This window comes from Pelodiscus sinensis, chromosome 3, assembly GCF_049634645.1.
Source record: "Pelodiscus sinensis isolate JC-2024 chromosome 3, ASM4963464v1, whole genome shotgun sequence".
Classification (NCBI taxonomy): Eukaryota; Metazoa; Chordata; order Testudines; family Trionychidae; genus Pelodiscus; species Pelodiscus sinensis.
In genome coordinates, this window is record NC_134713.1 from 43,795,897 (window position 1) to 43,813,054 (window position 17,158).

At 44.0% G+C, this 17,158-nt stretch overlaps 1 protein-coding gene across 30 annotated transcripts in view; it reads right to left on the bottom strand.

Annotated features, from left to right (window-relative positions):
• The window catches only part of DST (dystonin), a 470,874-nt gene that overhangs the window by 24,441 nt on the left and 429,275 nt on the right, over positions 1 to 17,158 (bottom strand). For all 30 annotated transcript variants that reach the window (XM_006110983.4, XM_025182427.2, XM_075923642.1 and 27 more), the window contains 4 exons: positions 13,421 to 13,590; positions 12,803 to 12,962; positions 10,644 to 10,838; positions 9,564 to 9,692 (listed from right to left, as the gene is read on the bottom strand). In XM_006110983.4, the coding sequence (XP_006111045.2) occupies positions 9,564 to 9,692; positions 10,644 to 10,838; positions 12,803 to 12,962; positions 13,421 to 13,590 (654 nt within the window). The remainder of the gene's footprint in view (positions 1 to 9,563; positions 9,693 to 10,643; positions 10,839 to 12,802; positions 12,963 to 13,420; positions 13,591 to 17,158) is intronic.

The following is a 17,158-nucleotide window of genomic DNA, read 5'->3' on the forward strand; positions in this document are numbered from 1 at the left end:
GGTGGGTGAGGTAATATGTTTCACTTGGTCAACCTTTGTTACTGAAAGAGACAAGCTTTTGGGCGATGAGGTATTGTTCTTCTGATCTGGGAAATTGATGACATTTTCAAATTATGAGCCAGGAAGCTTAAATTCATAACTTTGCTGGACATTAAAAATCCTGACCTATTAAAGACACTGGATTTATGGTTTATTATCACAATTACCCACTAATTCCCCTCTTTTTCCTATGAGTGCAAGGGCATTAATGGGTTATTTCACCTTGAATGGTCCATTAGAAGACATGCTAATGACTTGTGCTAAACTTTCTATTTGATCTCTTATTTAGCTGTGTGATAGAGATGCAGCCGTTGTTAGTCTGGTCTAGCTGAAACAAAAGACAGGAGTATGCAGCACTTTGAAGACTAACAAGAGGATTTATTACTCATCACCTAATAAACCATCTTGTTAGTCTTTAAAGGGCTGAATACTCCTGTCTTTTATTTAGTTGTGGCACTCTGAGCACCTTTCCCAGACCTGAAGAAGAGCTCTATGGAGCTCTAAAGCTTGTCTCCCACACCATCAGAAGCTGATCCAATAAAAGATATTACCTCACCCATCTTGTCTCTCTAATATGCTGGAACTAATAAGGCTACAAAAATACCACATCCAAAAAAACGTTAAGAACATTTTAAAAACTTATTCCATATAAAGAATTAAATTAAGATTTCAAATATACAACATGAGCTGATGAGGCTTGTCATTGACCGGACAAAGTCATTTTGCATAGATTACACTTATAGGAAAGTTCAAGAAATTAAATCTATGTACTAGAATTTGTATTAATGTGCTTGCAAAAGGGAAGTAAAAGAACAGTTTTAAATTGGTAGAATTTCAACTTCAAACATTATTAATTCTATTGAAAAATACTGCACATAGTAAATTTGAATCAGAAACTCATAAAGCTTCCACTACTGTTCCTGTAACTAATTTGAATTATTTTGTGATTTGTAACAGTAAACATTTTCTTTGCACTGAAATGACAGTTGAGTAGGTGACTTGATTTTAATTTTGCTAGCAAATATTTTTATGAACTCTAATCTTAATAGTCATGACTTTTTTTCTGATGAAAAGCAAAAATAATTATTTAAACATTTCACTCAGCATATTCTAGTGAAAAAATTAGTGCATTCAGCTAATTTAAGTGGCAGGATTATTTTTACAAATTTGGTATCTATAGGCAATTATGAATTTTGACTTTATTTTGCAGAAACAAATCCACAAAATCACTCTTCAAAATATATAATAGATATTAGCTTGTAACTCTTTAATACTGCAAACATGTTACACATGCTTGTAATATACATGAGCCTATTAAAAAATTATACCAGTCTCTAAAATACTGCACATCAAATATGCTGCAGTTGGAGCTGCTAGTAGAAAATTTTCTGAGAACCTAGCTTGTTTATCAATGCTAATCCTACAATATACCAAGCCGTAAGATCTGGAACAGATGCTGACAGCACTATAAACAACTAGTCAGCAAAACTGGATGGGAATTTTCCAGGCAAAAAATTTTCGAATGGAAATGTTTCTGTCTGCAGGGAGAAAAATGAAATTGACATGAGCTTCCTGGTTGGCACTTCTCTGAGCTGCAGTTGGGCTAAGTAGATGCCAGAGGAGCTGGGCACCTTGGATACATGCATACCATACAGTATCTCCAGCAGATAGATGAGTGCTCAGGTTCCAACAGGTTCTCATCAATTTATAATTATCTCCTAAAAACCGGAGATTGTGTAGACAGACTTGATTTGGGGGCAAAGTAGGAAGTGTCTGAATCTGAATTAGGTTAAATTAGAGTATGAGACTGAATCAAGGTTATGATTCCTGTTGGTGGTGTTAAAGTCCCATGAGCCATTCTTGCAATTTTAGCTCAAAATGGTTTCTGTACACATATAGTATATTTTAACATTTGTTATACAGAGCAACTAGAAGCATTGGTTAGAATCAGGCAGAATAATGACAAGCATAATAAAAATTTCACTATACACAAACTTCAATAAATCTCTAAATCTAAACTGTGGTCTGTAAAAGCCTAGATGTTTGAGGTAATGATCTTACCCAAATTGTGCTGAACTCTGGTGGTTTATTTTTTGCGCACATACTCAGACACTTTTACTAGAGAAAGGGTGTAACCAAATTCGTATATTTTACTACCTAAGGTAGTGCATTAACCTACTGTACCGCTTAGTCCACAGAGACTCTGAGGGTATGTCTACACTGCAAAGGTTTTTTTTTTCAGAAAAAACAGTTGTTTTTCTGAAAAAAACTTCACGTACATCCACACTGTTCTTTCGACAGAAAGTTGAAAGAATGGAGCGGTTTTTCCAACATTGGTAAACCTCTTTCTATGAGGAAGAAGTCTTTTTCCGAAAGAGCCTTTTTGAAAAAAGGCATGTGTGGATGGGGAAGAGAATTTTTTTTTCTAAAGAAGAGGCTTCCAGGAAAAAGCACAGGTGTCCTAGTGGCCACTCCCATCCATAGTAATCACAATTTAAGTGTGAAATAGCATCCAATCAATGTGGACGCTTTCTTTCAAAAGGAGTTTTTCTAGACGATCTCTTCCGGAAAAGCTTCTTCTGAAAGAAGCCTGCAGTCTTGACATAGCCTGAATGGTAAAAAAATTAAACTGTCTAAGACATGTAGCATTCATTAAATCATATTTAGTTTTCAAGAAAAGCTAAGTACTGGGATATAAAAATGAACCCTTGCGGTTAAATTATCAAAAATTAAAAGCTTTCAATATATGGCTTGATACAAATGTATTAAAATCATTTTATAGGAATTATAAAATGAACTGTGAATAAAGGGCATATTTAACATTTACCTCAATATTGCAATCATTATAATCTAATAAGTGATTTGGGATAATATTATAGCAACATAGATGGAAGAGAGACAGTGTTTTACATTCATGTAATATACCACACCTTTCATATTTTTTCCTAAGAACTTCACGTGTACATTGGAGACATCACGGTCATTATCAAATTAATAAATGAATAACATGAGTGGTAAAGCCCTGCTAATAATGTTCAAATAAATTCCATTAGATACAAGTTTCAAAAGCAAGTCATTCTTTGCAATATTAATTAGAACAACACACATACTAAAGTTTTTCTGGAGGGGCGATGGACATAAGTATTTATGTACATATTTGCAAGTTACATCATCACAAATAGATAGTAATTAAAAGGTTGAAATCTTTAAACTCTTAGTAAAATACTATCTAACTAGAACAAGTCAGCAGCTCTAATACTGTAACAGGATTTTTTATTAAGGGTACTAGTTAAAGTCCTCAGTGCAATGCTGCAATGAGAGCCCCCCTCCTTTCTAATATCTCATCGGAATATGTTATTTTAAAATGTTTGTGATTATTAAAGTTTGAAGACTAGAAACTTTGGTGAGTCCAAAAATGTAGTGTGTTATTTGGTGAGATTTTTTTTTATTTATTAATGTGCGTATGGGGTATTAACGATGCTGTCAGAATTGTTCTTAGATTGTGATTTCCATAGTTTCAATGTTTACTTTTTTTAAAACAATAATGTGATTAATGATACATTTCTTTCAGTGTGGACTTAACAATCTTAACTATAACTTAGCTAAGTTGTATTTTTGTGGAAATTATTTTATTAGTCTATGACACAGGATGACATGCAGACTCCATTAAAATCAATTGGAAATTTGGCACTGACTCCAGTGCGGCCAGGATTTCTCTTATACAGAGGAGAGCAAAAGAACAAAAGGGAACCATTTGGAGCATTAGAGAGGACAGACAAATCACAGGCATATTTCACTCCCTCAGATCCCAGAAAAGCAGCTGGAAGCCCTTCCATAAGGGTAATATATGTGGGGAAGGTGTGAGCAGACAGAGAAGGATGGAGCTAGGGAACCACAGCACAAATCCCAGTGCTCCTTCTGCCTCCAAATTAAGTGACAAACTTTCACACAAATCAGTGTCATTTGTTGAAACTTTCCCTCCTGTGTTGAAAAGTCCTCAGATGGGAAAGCACAATATGGGTACAGCAAGGGAACAAGCAGCAGCAGTACAATAGTAAGCTGCCAGTGGTGATGACCAGCACTAGAAAGGCAGACGTTACGGGTGAATCCCCTAAGATCTGTGTGGTTGAAGTCAGGATACACTGAGGATTCTTGAATTATACAATTAGATGGTCATGCCTTATCAGTTAATAAGACTACCCACAATGAGGGGTAAAAATACTAAGCTTTTTCTGCACCTTCAATTCTATGGAAGTTTTATTACAAATTTTCCTCTTCACAGTACAGGCAGTCCCCGGGTTACGTACAAGATAGGGACTGTAGGTTTGTTCTTAAGTTGAATTTGTATGTAAGTCGGAACTGGTACATATTGTAGGGGAAACTCTAGCCAAACATTTTTTTTAGTTTTGGATAGCATAGGGAAAGGTTAACTCCCCTCTAATGTTTGTTTTGCTGTCTGTTCCCCTGTTCAGAAGATTTCACATCTATTTCTGTCCCTGTGACAAACTCAGGACTAAAGGAGTAACTCATCAAATACCAAACAGCTCTGCACCATGCTTTGAGCTAATAGCTTTATTTCCACACACCACCATGCTTTGAGCTAATAGCTTTATTTCCAGGGTTCTAGGAGGAGGGTCCTTTTTTTGCTAACACAATGAGGCCAGCACTTTGTTTGTTTTGGTGGAGTCTTTGTTTGCCCAGGGAGCCCAGCATGTATAGGGGGAGGAGGGGCGGAGAGGCTGCTTTTGTCTGCTGTTCGGCAGCCTGTTGCTCAGGGGAGGGGGCAGCCTGTTGCTGGCAGGGGGGGAGGGGGGAGGCGTGCAGGATGCGAGGCCGCGGGGGGGGGGGGGGGGGGGGCAGCGGGCGTGGGGAGGCACTTTTCCTCTGCCGGGCAGCTCTGCGGGATCCCTGTCCCTGTGGCCAGCTGCTGCAGGCAGAGGCCAGTTGGAGCCGGCCGAAGAGGAGGAGGAGGTGGATTCTAGGACCCAGGTGAGCGAGCCCCGGGGACGCTGCTGCGCTCCGGGAGCCCGGCATGTATAGAGGGGAGGAGGGGCAGAGAGGCTGCTTTTGTCTGTTCCGCAGCCTGTTGCTCAGGGGAGGGGGCAGCCTGTTGCTGGCAGGGGGGTGGGGGAGCAGCGGGCGTGGGGAGGCACTTTTCCTCTGCCTGGCAGCTCTGCGGGACCCCAGTCGGAGCCGGCCCGAGGAGGAGGAGGATCCTAGGACCCAGGTGAACAAGCCCCGGGAATGCTGCTGCGCATGTGCGGGAGTTGCCTCACCCCGTTTGTATCTAGGGATCCGACGTAAGTCGGATCCACGTAAGTCGGGGACTGCCTGTAGTCAAGAAATACATTACTATACATTATTATGATCATTTCTATCCTGACCTAACTCCAGTATCAGGCATATTAGTTGAAACTACAGCAAGGAACAGAATGATCAGACACAGAGTAAAGTGATTTTTTGAGGCAGAGTCAACATAGCTTTTGTAAAAAGAAATCACGCTTCACCAATCTATTAGTGTTCTTTGAGGGGATCAACAAACATCTGGATAAGGGTGATCCAGTGGATATTGGCCTTTCAAAAAATCCTTTCACAAGTTCACTCACCAAAGGCTGTTAAGCAAAGTAAGCTGTCATGGGAAAAGAAGGAAGGTCCTTTCATGGATCAGTAGATTGTATTGGGAAACAAAAATTACAAATAAATGGTAGTTTTTCAGAGTGGAGAGAGCTAAATAGAAGAGATCCTAGAGTTCCATACTCGGACCACTGGTGTTCAACATTGTGAAGGGGCCCCGGAACCTACGGCACCCCACACTCCTGAGCCCGCAGGGGGCAAAAGGGATTCCGGCGGGGCTGCCAGCTGCACAAGCGGCAGCGTCTGGTGGCTCGGGAAGCCGGGAACGCGGACGCTCGTGGGTGGTGCCCCGACTCACGTGCCCCACCTGCACGGGGATAGCCAGGGACGTGGACGTCACCCAGAGGGGATTTCCCTCCCCGGGTGACGTCATCAGGCAGCGCCCAAATGAGGAGGGCGGGGCCACATAAGGCGGGCATTTTAAAGGACACCCGGGGAGAGCAGGAGGGAGGAGAGACGCTCTGGCCGGGGGAGAGGAGCCTGGTGCGGGAGTAACGGCGAGCGGCATCTGCAGGAGCGAAGGAGACCGTCGCCGAAGCGAGAAGCCCGGCAAGGAGGAGGAAGTGACCCAGGACGGGGGCGGCAAGCCTCGGCAGCGTCTTGACCAGATACGGAGGGTTGGTGAGTTACGGGGGAACCCCCACCAACCAGGCAGCGACCGTGCACCGCTGCCTTTAGGGTCCTGGGTCGGGACCTGGAGTGAGGGTGGGCCCGGATCCCCCTCCTTCCTCGCCGTCATCTCATAGCGTCCCGGGAGACCGAGACTCAGGGAGCTCCTAAACGGGCCCCGGACCTTGTGTTGTCTTGCGGAACCGTGGGAATTTATTAAAGGGACACGAGTGGAGGGAAGGTGCGCAGGCAGGTAGCCCCGATGATGACAGGGCTGTAAGCCTAAGGGGTGGCCTGTCCCGTGACAAATATATTTGTAAGTGATATGGAAAAACGGTAAGAGTGAGGTGACAAAATTTACAGGTAACAGAAAATTACTCAAGGTGGTTAAATTCAAAACACACTGTAGAGTTACAATGGGATTATCCAAAACTGGACAACAAAATGGCAGATGAAATTCAATACTGAAAAATGCAAAACAATGCAAATTGAAAAAATGTAACCCCAAATATACATACAAATTTAGACATATTAAATTAACTGCTACCATTCAAGAAAGTGATCTGGGGGTCATTGTGGATACTTCTCTAAAAGTATCTGATCAATGTGCAGTGACAGTAAAAAGAAGTTAACTGAATGTTGAAAATGGTCAGGAAAGAGATAGTAACACAGAAAATATAACACTACCATATAAAGCAGGTCTGGGCAAAATATGGCCGGCTGGTGGTCCCGGCTCACCAAGCCACTGGATCTGTCCTGCAGATGCAGCAGGAAGCCCCAGACAGGCTCCCCACTTGCCACCCACTCACCACTCAGAAATGTGGCTGCCGGGCAGTTTCGCTTTAAAATCTGTGAGCCCGGGTGGGGGGGGGGGAGCCTTAGGAGTTGCTTCCGCCCCCAGCACAATCCCACTGGTCAGTTTTGACCAGAAATTGGCCAATGGGAGCTGCCTGTTTAAAAAACAGGCAGTCAAGAAGCACCACATCTCCTCCCTCTAGAGCTGGTAGTGATTCAGAGAGCACATGGCTGCAGCCTGTGTGGGGATGGGACAAGCAGGGATGTTGCTTCAGGCAAGTGCTGGGCTGCTGGCTGGTAAGTCTCCTGGCCAGAACCTGCCTCTGGCACCCTGACCCTTCCTCCTACAACCCTCTGCCCCCCACTCCTGCCCCCTACTTCAAATACCCAAATCCTCTCCCCCCCTCCTGCACCCTTATCCCCTTCCAGATCTGGCACCCCAATCCCCTGCCCCAGATCACAGTCCCCTCCTACCAAAGCTCACAACCCAAACCCCTGTACCTCAAACCCCTACAGCCCCTCCTGTTCCCCAATTCCCTGCCCTAGGTCACAGTCCAACCCCTTGCACCTCAGTCCAGTGCCCGAGGTGACAACCGTCTTCTTCACCTAAACTCCCTCCCTTACCCCAAGCTCCCTTCTGCACTTAACCTCCATTCCAGACCCTGCACCTTCTCCATTAGTATCATGGAAGAGTGCGGCCCTCAACCACTTCCCAAATTCTTGGAGTGGTCCCCCATCAAAAATTATTGTCATCCCTGATATAAAGCCACACATTGAATACACTGCTTCATACTGGTTGCCCCATCTCTCACAGGATATATTAGAACAGAGAAGGCAACAAAAATGTTTGGGGTATGGAACAGCTTCCATATTAGAAGAGAGCTGGCACCATTCAGCTCGGAAAAGAGACAACTAAGGGGGGATATGATAGAGGTTTATAATATATGTTGTGGAAAAACTGAATGAGGAAATGTTATTTGCCCCTTCACATCACACAAGAATTGGGGTCACCCAATGAAATGAACAGGCAGCAGGTTTAAAACAAACAAAAGGAAGTGCTTCTTCTCACAGTGCAGAGTCAACCTGGGAAACTCATTGCCAGGGGATGTTATAAAGGCTGGAAGTATAACTAGTCTGAAAAAAACAAGAATTAGAAAAGTTCACAAAGAATAAGTCAACCAATGGCTTTTAGCTAAGATGATCAGGGTTGCAACCCAATGCTCTGGGGGTCCCTGGGTGTGTCCGACTACTAGATGATGGGCATGGAAGACGGGGTGATAATATAGTCAATAATTGCCTTGTTTTGTTCATTCCCTCTGAAGCACCTAGCATTGACCCCTGTTGGAAGACAGGACAATGGGCTAGATGTAGCACTGCTCTCAATCAGTATGGCCATTCTTATGTTTTCATTTTAATTGCATGGAAGTTTTTGTTTATTGTTATTAATTATTATTATTACAACTAGATGAACTATGATTTTGGGAGGGTTTTTTGTTTTTGTTTTTTTTAAACTTTCTCAATGGGAAGAGATATGCCCTGAGTTTTTCCTTAGCTGTGTCATTAACTTAGCCATTTTCACATTTCATTACTTAAATCCAGCTGGATGGCTCGTAAACCTAACATCTCCAGTATCTTTTTCACTGTAATATTTCACTACGTAATGCATATGAAGCATTTCAGGATGGTGTTTCATCATGATAGAAGGTTAATCATTTTGATGCCCTATATGATGATCTTAAAAAAACTGGTGTGGTGGTTTCACTCAGAGTTGCTAGGAGGACAGTTACATTGTTGGCATTAGAAAATCTTATCAACAAGACTGACCAAACTGCATTGCTTCCAAGAAAGTTTTTGAACTAGTATCTAATTTTATACAACTCCTTTTAAAATGCTATTTTTTAATTATTTTCTCAGTACAGGTTGAACTTCTCTAGTTTGGCACTCTCTGGTCTGGCAACATCCATAGTCCAGCATGATTTTAGTTAGCCAGATGGCCATTTACCCTGGGTGTAACCAAGTTTCCTGCAGTCTCATAAAGTTTGTTTATAGCCACCAGTCCTGGTTTCTCAGTATTCTGTGCTGTTATTTAGCTCTAATTTACCCCAAAATGTCTTGTAGGAGCTCACTAAGCAGTGGAAGTGTTGGTAAATGCTGCCAGATAATATTGACATCCTGTGGTTCAGCAAATTCTCTGGTTCAGGACCTGACCAACCCCGAGGGTGCCGGATTAGAGAGGTTCAACTTGTAAGAAAAAATGGCTTTAAAGCGTAATGAGATGTGACCTGATAGACAGATAACTGAATTAAATATGTGTGAAGAATCCTCAAATTTACAGAACTTTCATTTCTTACGTTAAAAAGAAGTGGGAGAACAAGTTTTGTGGCAGAACAGGATTATGCTAGACACACTTAGCTTTGTTTCATTTTATTTCCAGTTTTCAATAGATCAAGTCTTGCAGTCAACATCCTCTTCATTATCTTACTTACCCTGTGCTGATCTATTAGTGTCCGCAGAGCCTCTTCATCATCTGGGAGGATGCCATGGAAACGAAGGGTCTGCTCTGCCTCGGCTAGCCACTCCAAAAGAACATGCACAACAGAGTGAAATTCCTCTGCCTGCAAGAAAAAAACATGGCTCTTTCAGAAGGAATCTGACAGAGATCTCTCAGCTCTGGATTCTTCCCCCCTCTCCACCCCAAACAATGAAGCCAAGCCCAGCTTTGGACTCATTAATCATGCAGCAGTGCAGGCACATTAACTTTCCATTAAAAAGTCAGTGATATACAGTGATACATTTCCATGGCTGTAAAAATGTCTCATGCATCTCAAAAATTGTAGGAAACCTAAAAGCCTGTTCATGCTTTTAACCATTTGATTTATAGTGTCTGTGCATCTCATCTCAGAATGTCATGCCTTCCTGCTGACAAATGACAAGGAGGTGCTTTCATGTACCAGCTGGAGAGATGAGACTTACACCTTCTGAGCAGCCTTAATCATTATTTAAGAAAAAGTAAAGAGTAAGTCTTAGGTGGGCAGAGAGGACAAGGAGAACCCAGCCATGGGTATCCTGTGCAAAGGTCAGCTATATTAATAGCCCATGACCTAGATACAGCACATGACTTCTTTTGAGCTCTCTGGAGAAACACCTGATCCCAAAAAAGGAAATGGGCGCAGTGGGCTTGGCACACAGTGAGGACAAACTGTCCCAACCTAAAGGATGCACAACTCTTGAGCATCAGGGAGCTCAAGGAGTGAATGTGTGAGTCCCCTCTCAAGCTTACCCTAGGCTGGGGCAACTCCACATCAGTTCTGTCTCAGGGCAGTACCTAAAAGGTTTTATTTAAATGGCAAGGTCTTTGGGGCAGATAAGTCTTCTTGCTGGTTGCTTGCACAACAGGGCCCTGGTTCATAACTGGGGTTCTCAATATAATAAGGCACAACCTACTCTATAGTGATAAAGGGTAAAATTAAAGTTGAACATTTTTTGATCATTTTCTTAATTCTAAAATTAGGTTTTCAAGCAGTAAATTTGCCTGTTTTTTCTCTGCTTCTCCTATCCTTTTTTACCTGGTGGAGGGCCTGTTCCAGTCGTGTTTGCTTGGATACGGAGAGGGCACAGACGGTCTCCCAGCGAGTGCTTAGCTCCTGCATTTGGACCTTTACCCAAGAGGAGTCATCTCGACTGCCTTCTATGAGTTCTCGAGCAGACCGTTTCAGAGCCTGAACACTACTTGTCTTTTTCCCGAGCTCCTTCTGGAAGACCTGAGGACCACACACATTTTGCACATTCAATTTATCACAGCTTCAGTGTCACATAGAACATAGTAAGTGGGGATATGTGGAAGACTAAAATTAGGATTTAGTTTCACAGCTAAGCATTCTAAAATGCATACATTAGGATTTTCACACTCTACATTTGCTTTCTTCTCAACTGGGATTAAATGGTTCCATATTTGTGCACACTTTCTGCAAGAAAGACCTCTAAGCTTCAATGGTGTCTCATTGACACTGGGAAAAAAAGCTCACTCAGGCTTGAAAAAGTTGCCTAGCACCATGAAACATAGGAGTATATTTGTATCTAGACCTTATGGACTACATGACCCACTGTAATACACAAAAATCTGGTCATCTTAATACAGTGGTGCGCAGCTTGTGGGTCGTGACCCCCAAAGGGGTCATGGATGTCTTCCCAGGGGGAAGAGGGAGGTTACGGCACTTAGATCCAGCTGGCCGGTGGCTGGGCCTGGCAGTTGGAGGTCCCCGCAGCGCTGTGCCTAGATCTGGCCCATCAGGAGCGAGGCCTGGCAGTTGGCAGCCCCCACGGCGCAGGGGTCACGGATCAAAAAAAGATTGCGCACCAGTCTCCTGTTTTGAGCCATGTAGCCCCAATCCCAGTGGCAGCTACCACCCACCATGCAGACGCGGCCCCGGAAGCAGCCACTCCTTAACGCAGTCTTGGCCCTGGCGGCAGTCGGAGTGGCTGCCCAGTAATGCAACCCTCCAGCCCTGTCCACCATGTGGCCCTGCCCCCCTGGAGCGGCTTGGGCTGCATGGCAGTGGCTGAGGCTGGGGCTGGACCATGGTACTAAAAATAGCACTGTGACCTTGCCTCCAACACGTCTCATGCATTAGGACTGGAGCCAGGGGCGCAGTGCTATTTTTAGTACTGTGGTCCGGCCCCAGATGCTCCCAGGGGTGGGGCCACGTGGTGGATGGGGCCAGAGCCGGGAGTTGAGCCAGGGCCACGGTGCTATTTTTAGTACCACGGCCCAGGCTCCAGCTCTGGCAGCCGCCATGCTGACTGTGTGATGGCTACCCAGCTACTTCTGGGGTGGGGAGGCCGTGTGGCTCTGCTGGCAGCAAGGTGGTTGGCGGAACCCTGACCTTGGCCCCGAGAGCCCCCACGGCCAGGCTGCAGCCCGGTGGTTAGGAACAACTGCCTTAAGCAATCCATCAGCTGACACAAAGATGAATATGGAAGTTTGTCCCAACACAATATACAGTCAGATAAAGTGCTAATGATCAGGGAGCAGGGTTTAAATAGTAAAATATAAATAAAAGCCCATCTGGTGATTTGACAGAATGGGCTATAGATTATGCCACATATTTCACATGTTCAGGTTCACAGCTGGAAAAATATCCAGTTTCAAGGACGACCCTTTTACATGACAGGACAATTACAATACACTGCATTACTGCTGATATACTAGATAAAGGACATAATGTCACTGCAGCATTAATTGCAGGACACTCATGTCTGATTCAAAGACAAGTCTCTTATGTGAGGGTTAGATCTTTTCTCCTCTACCCGAAGTCCGAGTAAACAGATTTTGGACAGTGGGACATGGTGGTGTGCCCCACAATTACTATAACTGGTTTACAAAAAGACTCCACAGCAGCTTTTTTCACCCTAGTATTGGGCTTGACCTACAGAGTCACAGATTCGCAATATCCGGAATCCATGTCAATCCTCACTTAACAAAACCCCTGTCAGAGCTAAAGCCAATCAAACTTCACTAGCACTGACGAGTGAGGATTTTATAGCATTTTCCATTGTACTCCGCAGCTCTGTAAAGACTAATATTCCAGGTTAAATAGTTTTCTTTAGATACTAAGAAAACAATTATTTTAAAAATTACAGAATGATCAAGTTCAAATTATACTGAAGTTGCAGCTCACAGGTTAATATTAGTTAATAATAATTAGAAAAATAGTTTTGGAATTACTTTGTGATTATCAATCAAGTTCATCACTAAATCGATGTCTCCATGCACTGGCTGATCTTCTGCTAGCTGAGGTTCAATTTTATATAGCCAGTCGATGAGCGCCTGCAGAGCATCAGTAAATTGCCCTGAAAATAGCAGGGCTTCCTCTAGTTTGTTTTGTCTGAAAAAAGAACACACAAAAAGAACAACACTAAGAAAATAAATCAATCACACTCCTTAAGAAAACCTGAACTATAACTGAAAGCATCCCACAGTCAATAATAGATAGTGATTTTTTTCCTGCAGTTAATTAAAAAAAAGTTAAGGTAACAGTGGGAACTTGTCTCTTGGAAGGATGCAGAGGTGTTCAGCTCACTTTAATCCATTACCCCTCAATAGGAATGCCCACTGTAGGGGAAGAACAGGGTCATCTCCCAGCACATCTTTCCCTGTAAGGTGACCAGAGCATAGGGAATACTAGAAAGGAGCAGGGCTTGTGCTCCCCCTTTAAAACACTACAAAAAAGCACCTTCTATTCCTCTTTATACAGCATGGAGAAGTATAAAAGGAACACAACCCTCTCTTCTTTACCACTGCAAGTCTCCTTTAAAACAAGGAAACCTGGGTCTTTCATTTTACCTTTCCACAGATTTTCCACATATCGTATCCCACTTGTCTCTGAGCTCACTCAGCATATCGTCCAGTTTCAAATTGTCATCTGCCAGAGTGGTTTTCTCTTTGAGGGAGCGTCCAGTCCTATTTGTGGTGTCATACACAGAATGCTTGGCTCCAAGAGATTTCTGGAACTCCTATAGAAGCGGAGGGAAAAGTAAACACTTGTATAGTATGAGGTACCCATGAGCTTCTTGCAAATTATTTCTTTTCATATAATTTTTGAACCAATTAATACATTTATAAATAATGCCATGAGAAAATCTTTATATATCTCATAAGTCATATTAAAATGCAAGTGAAATCAAATGATTTCTGGTCTGCTATGGTATGATGAAGCTCAAAGTACTCAAGGTCTGGAGCTAGATCATTTTTCCCTGCTCTAGTTCCTCTGCACTATTCTGCAAGCATGAATAGCCTTAAATCTGATATAATTAACCCCTTGAGGATTTTTTCTGCACTGAGGAATCTGCAGTTAGCACAGACCTAGCCATAGCAATCCCTACACCACCAGCCTCCTAGCCCTCACCACAAGCAATTGGGATGTGGTCTGAAGGAAAGGGAATGGCCACGGTAATTCTTTGGGAGTACGGGCAAATGGATGAAAACAGAGCATTACTCTAGCTACACTACTTTGTTTGGTGTAAACTGACTCCAGGAACCAAAGGCTGGAAAGGGGTTCATTATCCCAGCGAATCTTGGCCAGACTGGAGGATACAGCTCTGGAGATGAAAGCTTTTTACCACCAAAAGGCCTGAACTTGCAATCATTCGATGCACAGACTCATCACAGGGATGATGCAAAGGGAGTGCAAAAGGAGTGCAAACACAGGCCCTTAGAAAAGATGCTATTTAGAGGCTGGGAATTATGCACTTTGGTGGGAGAACTGTGAGACTTATGACTAAAGCTCCTATCATATTGGTCATACTGACTGTGTCTTCTCTACAGAGCTGCAGTTGGCAATGTCTTAATATCAGCAAGGGAACATAAGCAAATGCCCAAAACAGTTAATACAGGTTACACCTCTATAAACCACTCTCTGGTCCTGCGAAATCAGTGTTCTGAAAGGTCCAGGATCAGAGAGTCCCAGCATGCTGTAGGAGGAGGAAGGAGCTGGGAGCCTTGCACTGTTAGGGGGGGAAGGAGGCGGCGACACACGGCTCAGCTAGGTTGCAGGGTCCAGGAGCCTGTGCACGGGCAGAGGGACCAGCAGCAGGGAGGGGCCAAAAATGACCTCCTCTGGTCTGGAAAAATCCCTCATCTGGGACCAGCCAGGTCCCAAGGGTGCCGGACCAAGGAAGTCCAACCTATAGATCATAGCACATGATTAACTAAAAGGAGATTGCCAAAAGATCCTACTTATGCTCTCCATCAATTTTCTGACAGCACCAGGGCTTTAAACTAGTTAGATGACTGTTTTAACCCAGGCCTTTTTGAATTATGAATTGATGAACAATGACAAATAGGGGCCTTGGTTCATTTAACTTACACCTTCGAAATCAAACCAATATTCTGTATCAAGAGTCTCTTAAACCAAAAGGAGTGTTTATGCAGAACTTGTTGAAAGAGGATCTAATCTGGGCCTACAGTAGAAACAATACTACAATTGTCGAGTGTCAGAGAGGTAGCCGTGTTAGTCTGAATCTGCAAAAGCGGCGAGGAGTCCTGTCGCACCTTATAGACTAACCGAAGTGTTGGAGCATAAGCTTTCGTGGGAAAAGACCCACTTCACACATGCATCTGACGAAGTGGGTCTTTGCCCACGAAATCTTATGCTCCAACACTTCAGTTAATAATACAATTGTCAGCTGGCGGGGGGCTGGCTGGGGTCAGCGGGGTTGGCTGGAGGAGGGTGGCTGGTGGGAAGCAGGGTTGGCGGGGTGGGGGGGAGGTCGGGGGCAGCGGGGCTGGTCGGGAGAGATTGGGAGGAGGAGAAACAGCCAGCAGGAAGCAGGGCTGGCTGGGAAGGGGTCAGGGGGGAGCGGGGCTGGTCAGGAGGGATCGGGGGAAGAGGGGCTGGCTGGGGCGGGGGGGGGGGAGAGCGGGGGAAAGAATTGGCCAGCGGGCAGCGGGACTGATCCGGGCATATGCAGATCCCAGGGTGCTGCCTGTCCCGTGCACGGTCCCAACAAAGCACAAGCGAGTCTGGCTACCGCTCCACAACGTGCTTGAACAGCGCTCAGGAGCACAGACAAGGCTTCTCCTCCTCCCCAGGTGTCACTCCTACGTCAGACGCAACCACGGGCTCCCAGCACCAATCGCGCCCCGCTTCCCAGCCACTCTCCCCGCCCCCGCCAGGCTTCCGTCAGGCGCCCAGACGGAAAACCAGGAAATACCGGACACTGCGCATGTCCGATATTTTCTGAATTTTTTTTTACCGGACAGAGGGTTACCGGACACCTGGCAATCCTATGTACAATACTTAACTTGGATGTAACCTAGTCTAACTTCTGAACTCACATATTCAAACCCCCTACTGGCAGGTCCTGTTGTATGCCTTCCTTCAAAAACTCTCCTGGATGTCAGCAAGTGTTTGGGGTTTATAGCAAAATCAAGGTCATGGCCGTACCACTGCTATGATTTTATAATGTAATATTTAATCTTCCTTTCTTTTCCCAACTCCTAAGAAACCTCAATTAGTCCACTAGCCTCAGCCTTTGAGAAATAATCATATACACACACACATACATAGATACACACATACACATCCCCTACAATAAACTAAGATGTTTGCTGTGGAGGGGAAGAAAGAGGGACACCAAAAGTTCTCTGTTAAAAAACCCCCACAAAAACCAAAACCTCCTTTTCACATGAACTTTGAAATAATTGTTTAAACTGTTTGTATACTAATATTTTGTTTGGTGGGGGCTGCTAATCACCCAGGCTGTGTCTACACTGGGCCACTTATTCCGGAAAATCAGCCGCTTTTCCGGAATAAGCTGCGAGCTGTCTACACTGGCCCTTGAATTTCCGGAAAAGCAACGACGCTCTACTGTACAAAATCAGCCGCTATTCCGGAAAAACTATTCTGCTCCCGCTCGGGCATAAGTCCTTATTCTGAAACACTGTTCCGGAAAAGGGCCAGTGTAGACAGCCCAGTAGTCTTTTCCGGAAAAAAGCCCTGATCGCGAAAATGGTGATCGGGGCTCTTTTCCGGAAAAGCGCGTCTACATTGGCCACAGACGCTTTTCCAGAAAAAGGGCTTTTCTGGAAAAGCAGCCTGCCAATGTAGATGCTCCTTTTCCGGAAAAACTGAAAACAGAATAGTATTCCGTTTTAAGCAGTTCCGGAAATTCATGCCAGTGTAGACACAGCCCCAGTGTTACATACATAGTGTTGCTTGATTGTCACAAACTGACAAAATGAAATAGCTGCCAGAGAAAGATCATGAAGTAAAAGTGGAGTCAGAGAGGAACAAAAGGTTTTAGTTTAATTCATTCTTTCAGGATTAGCCTGGATACAGAATGCTAAATTCCACTTTCACTTGATTTCACTGAGGTGTAACTGAGAGCAGATTTTAGCCCATGGGTTAAGTCACCTCAGATATATAGAAAAATGAAACTATTCAATATTTAATTATCTACTTTCCTTCAATGGCAGATTGGTATTTATGTTTACAGCTTAAGTGGGCCAAATCTTGTAAGGAATAAATCAGCACTAGCTCAAGGATGGTCTAGAAGACCTAATAAGGTTTTTTCATCACTG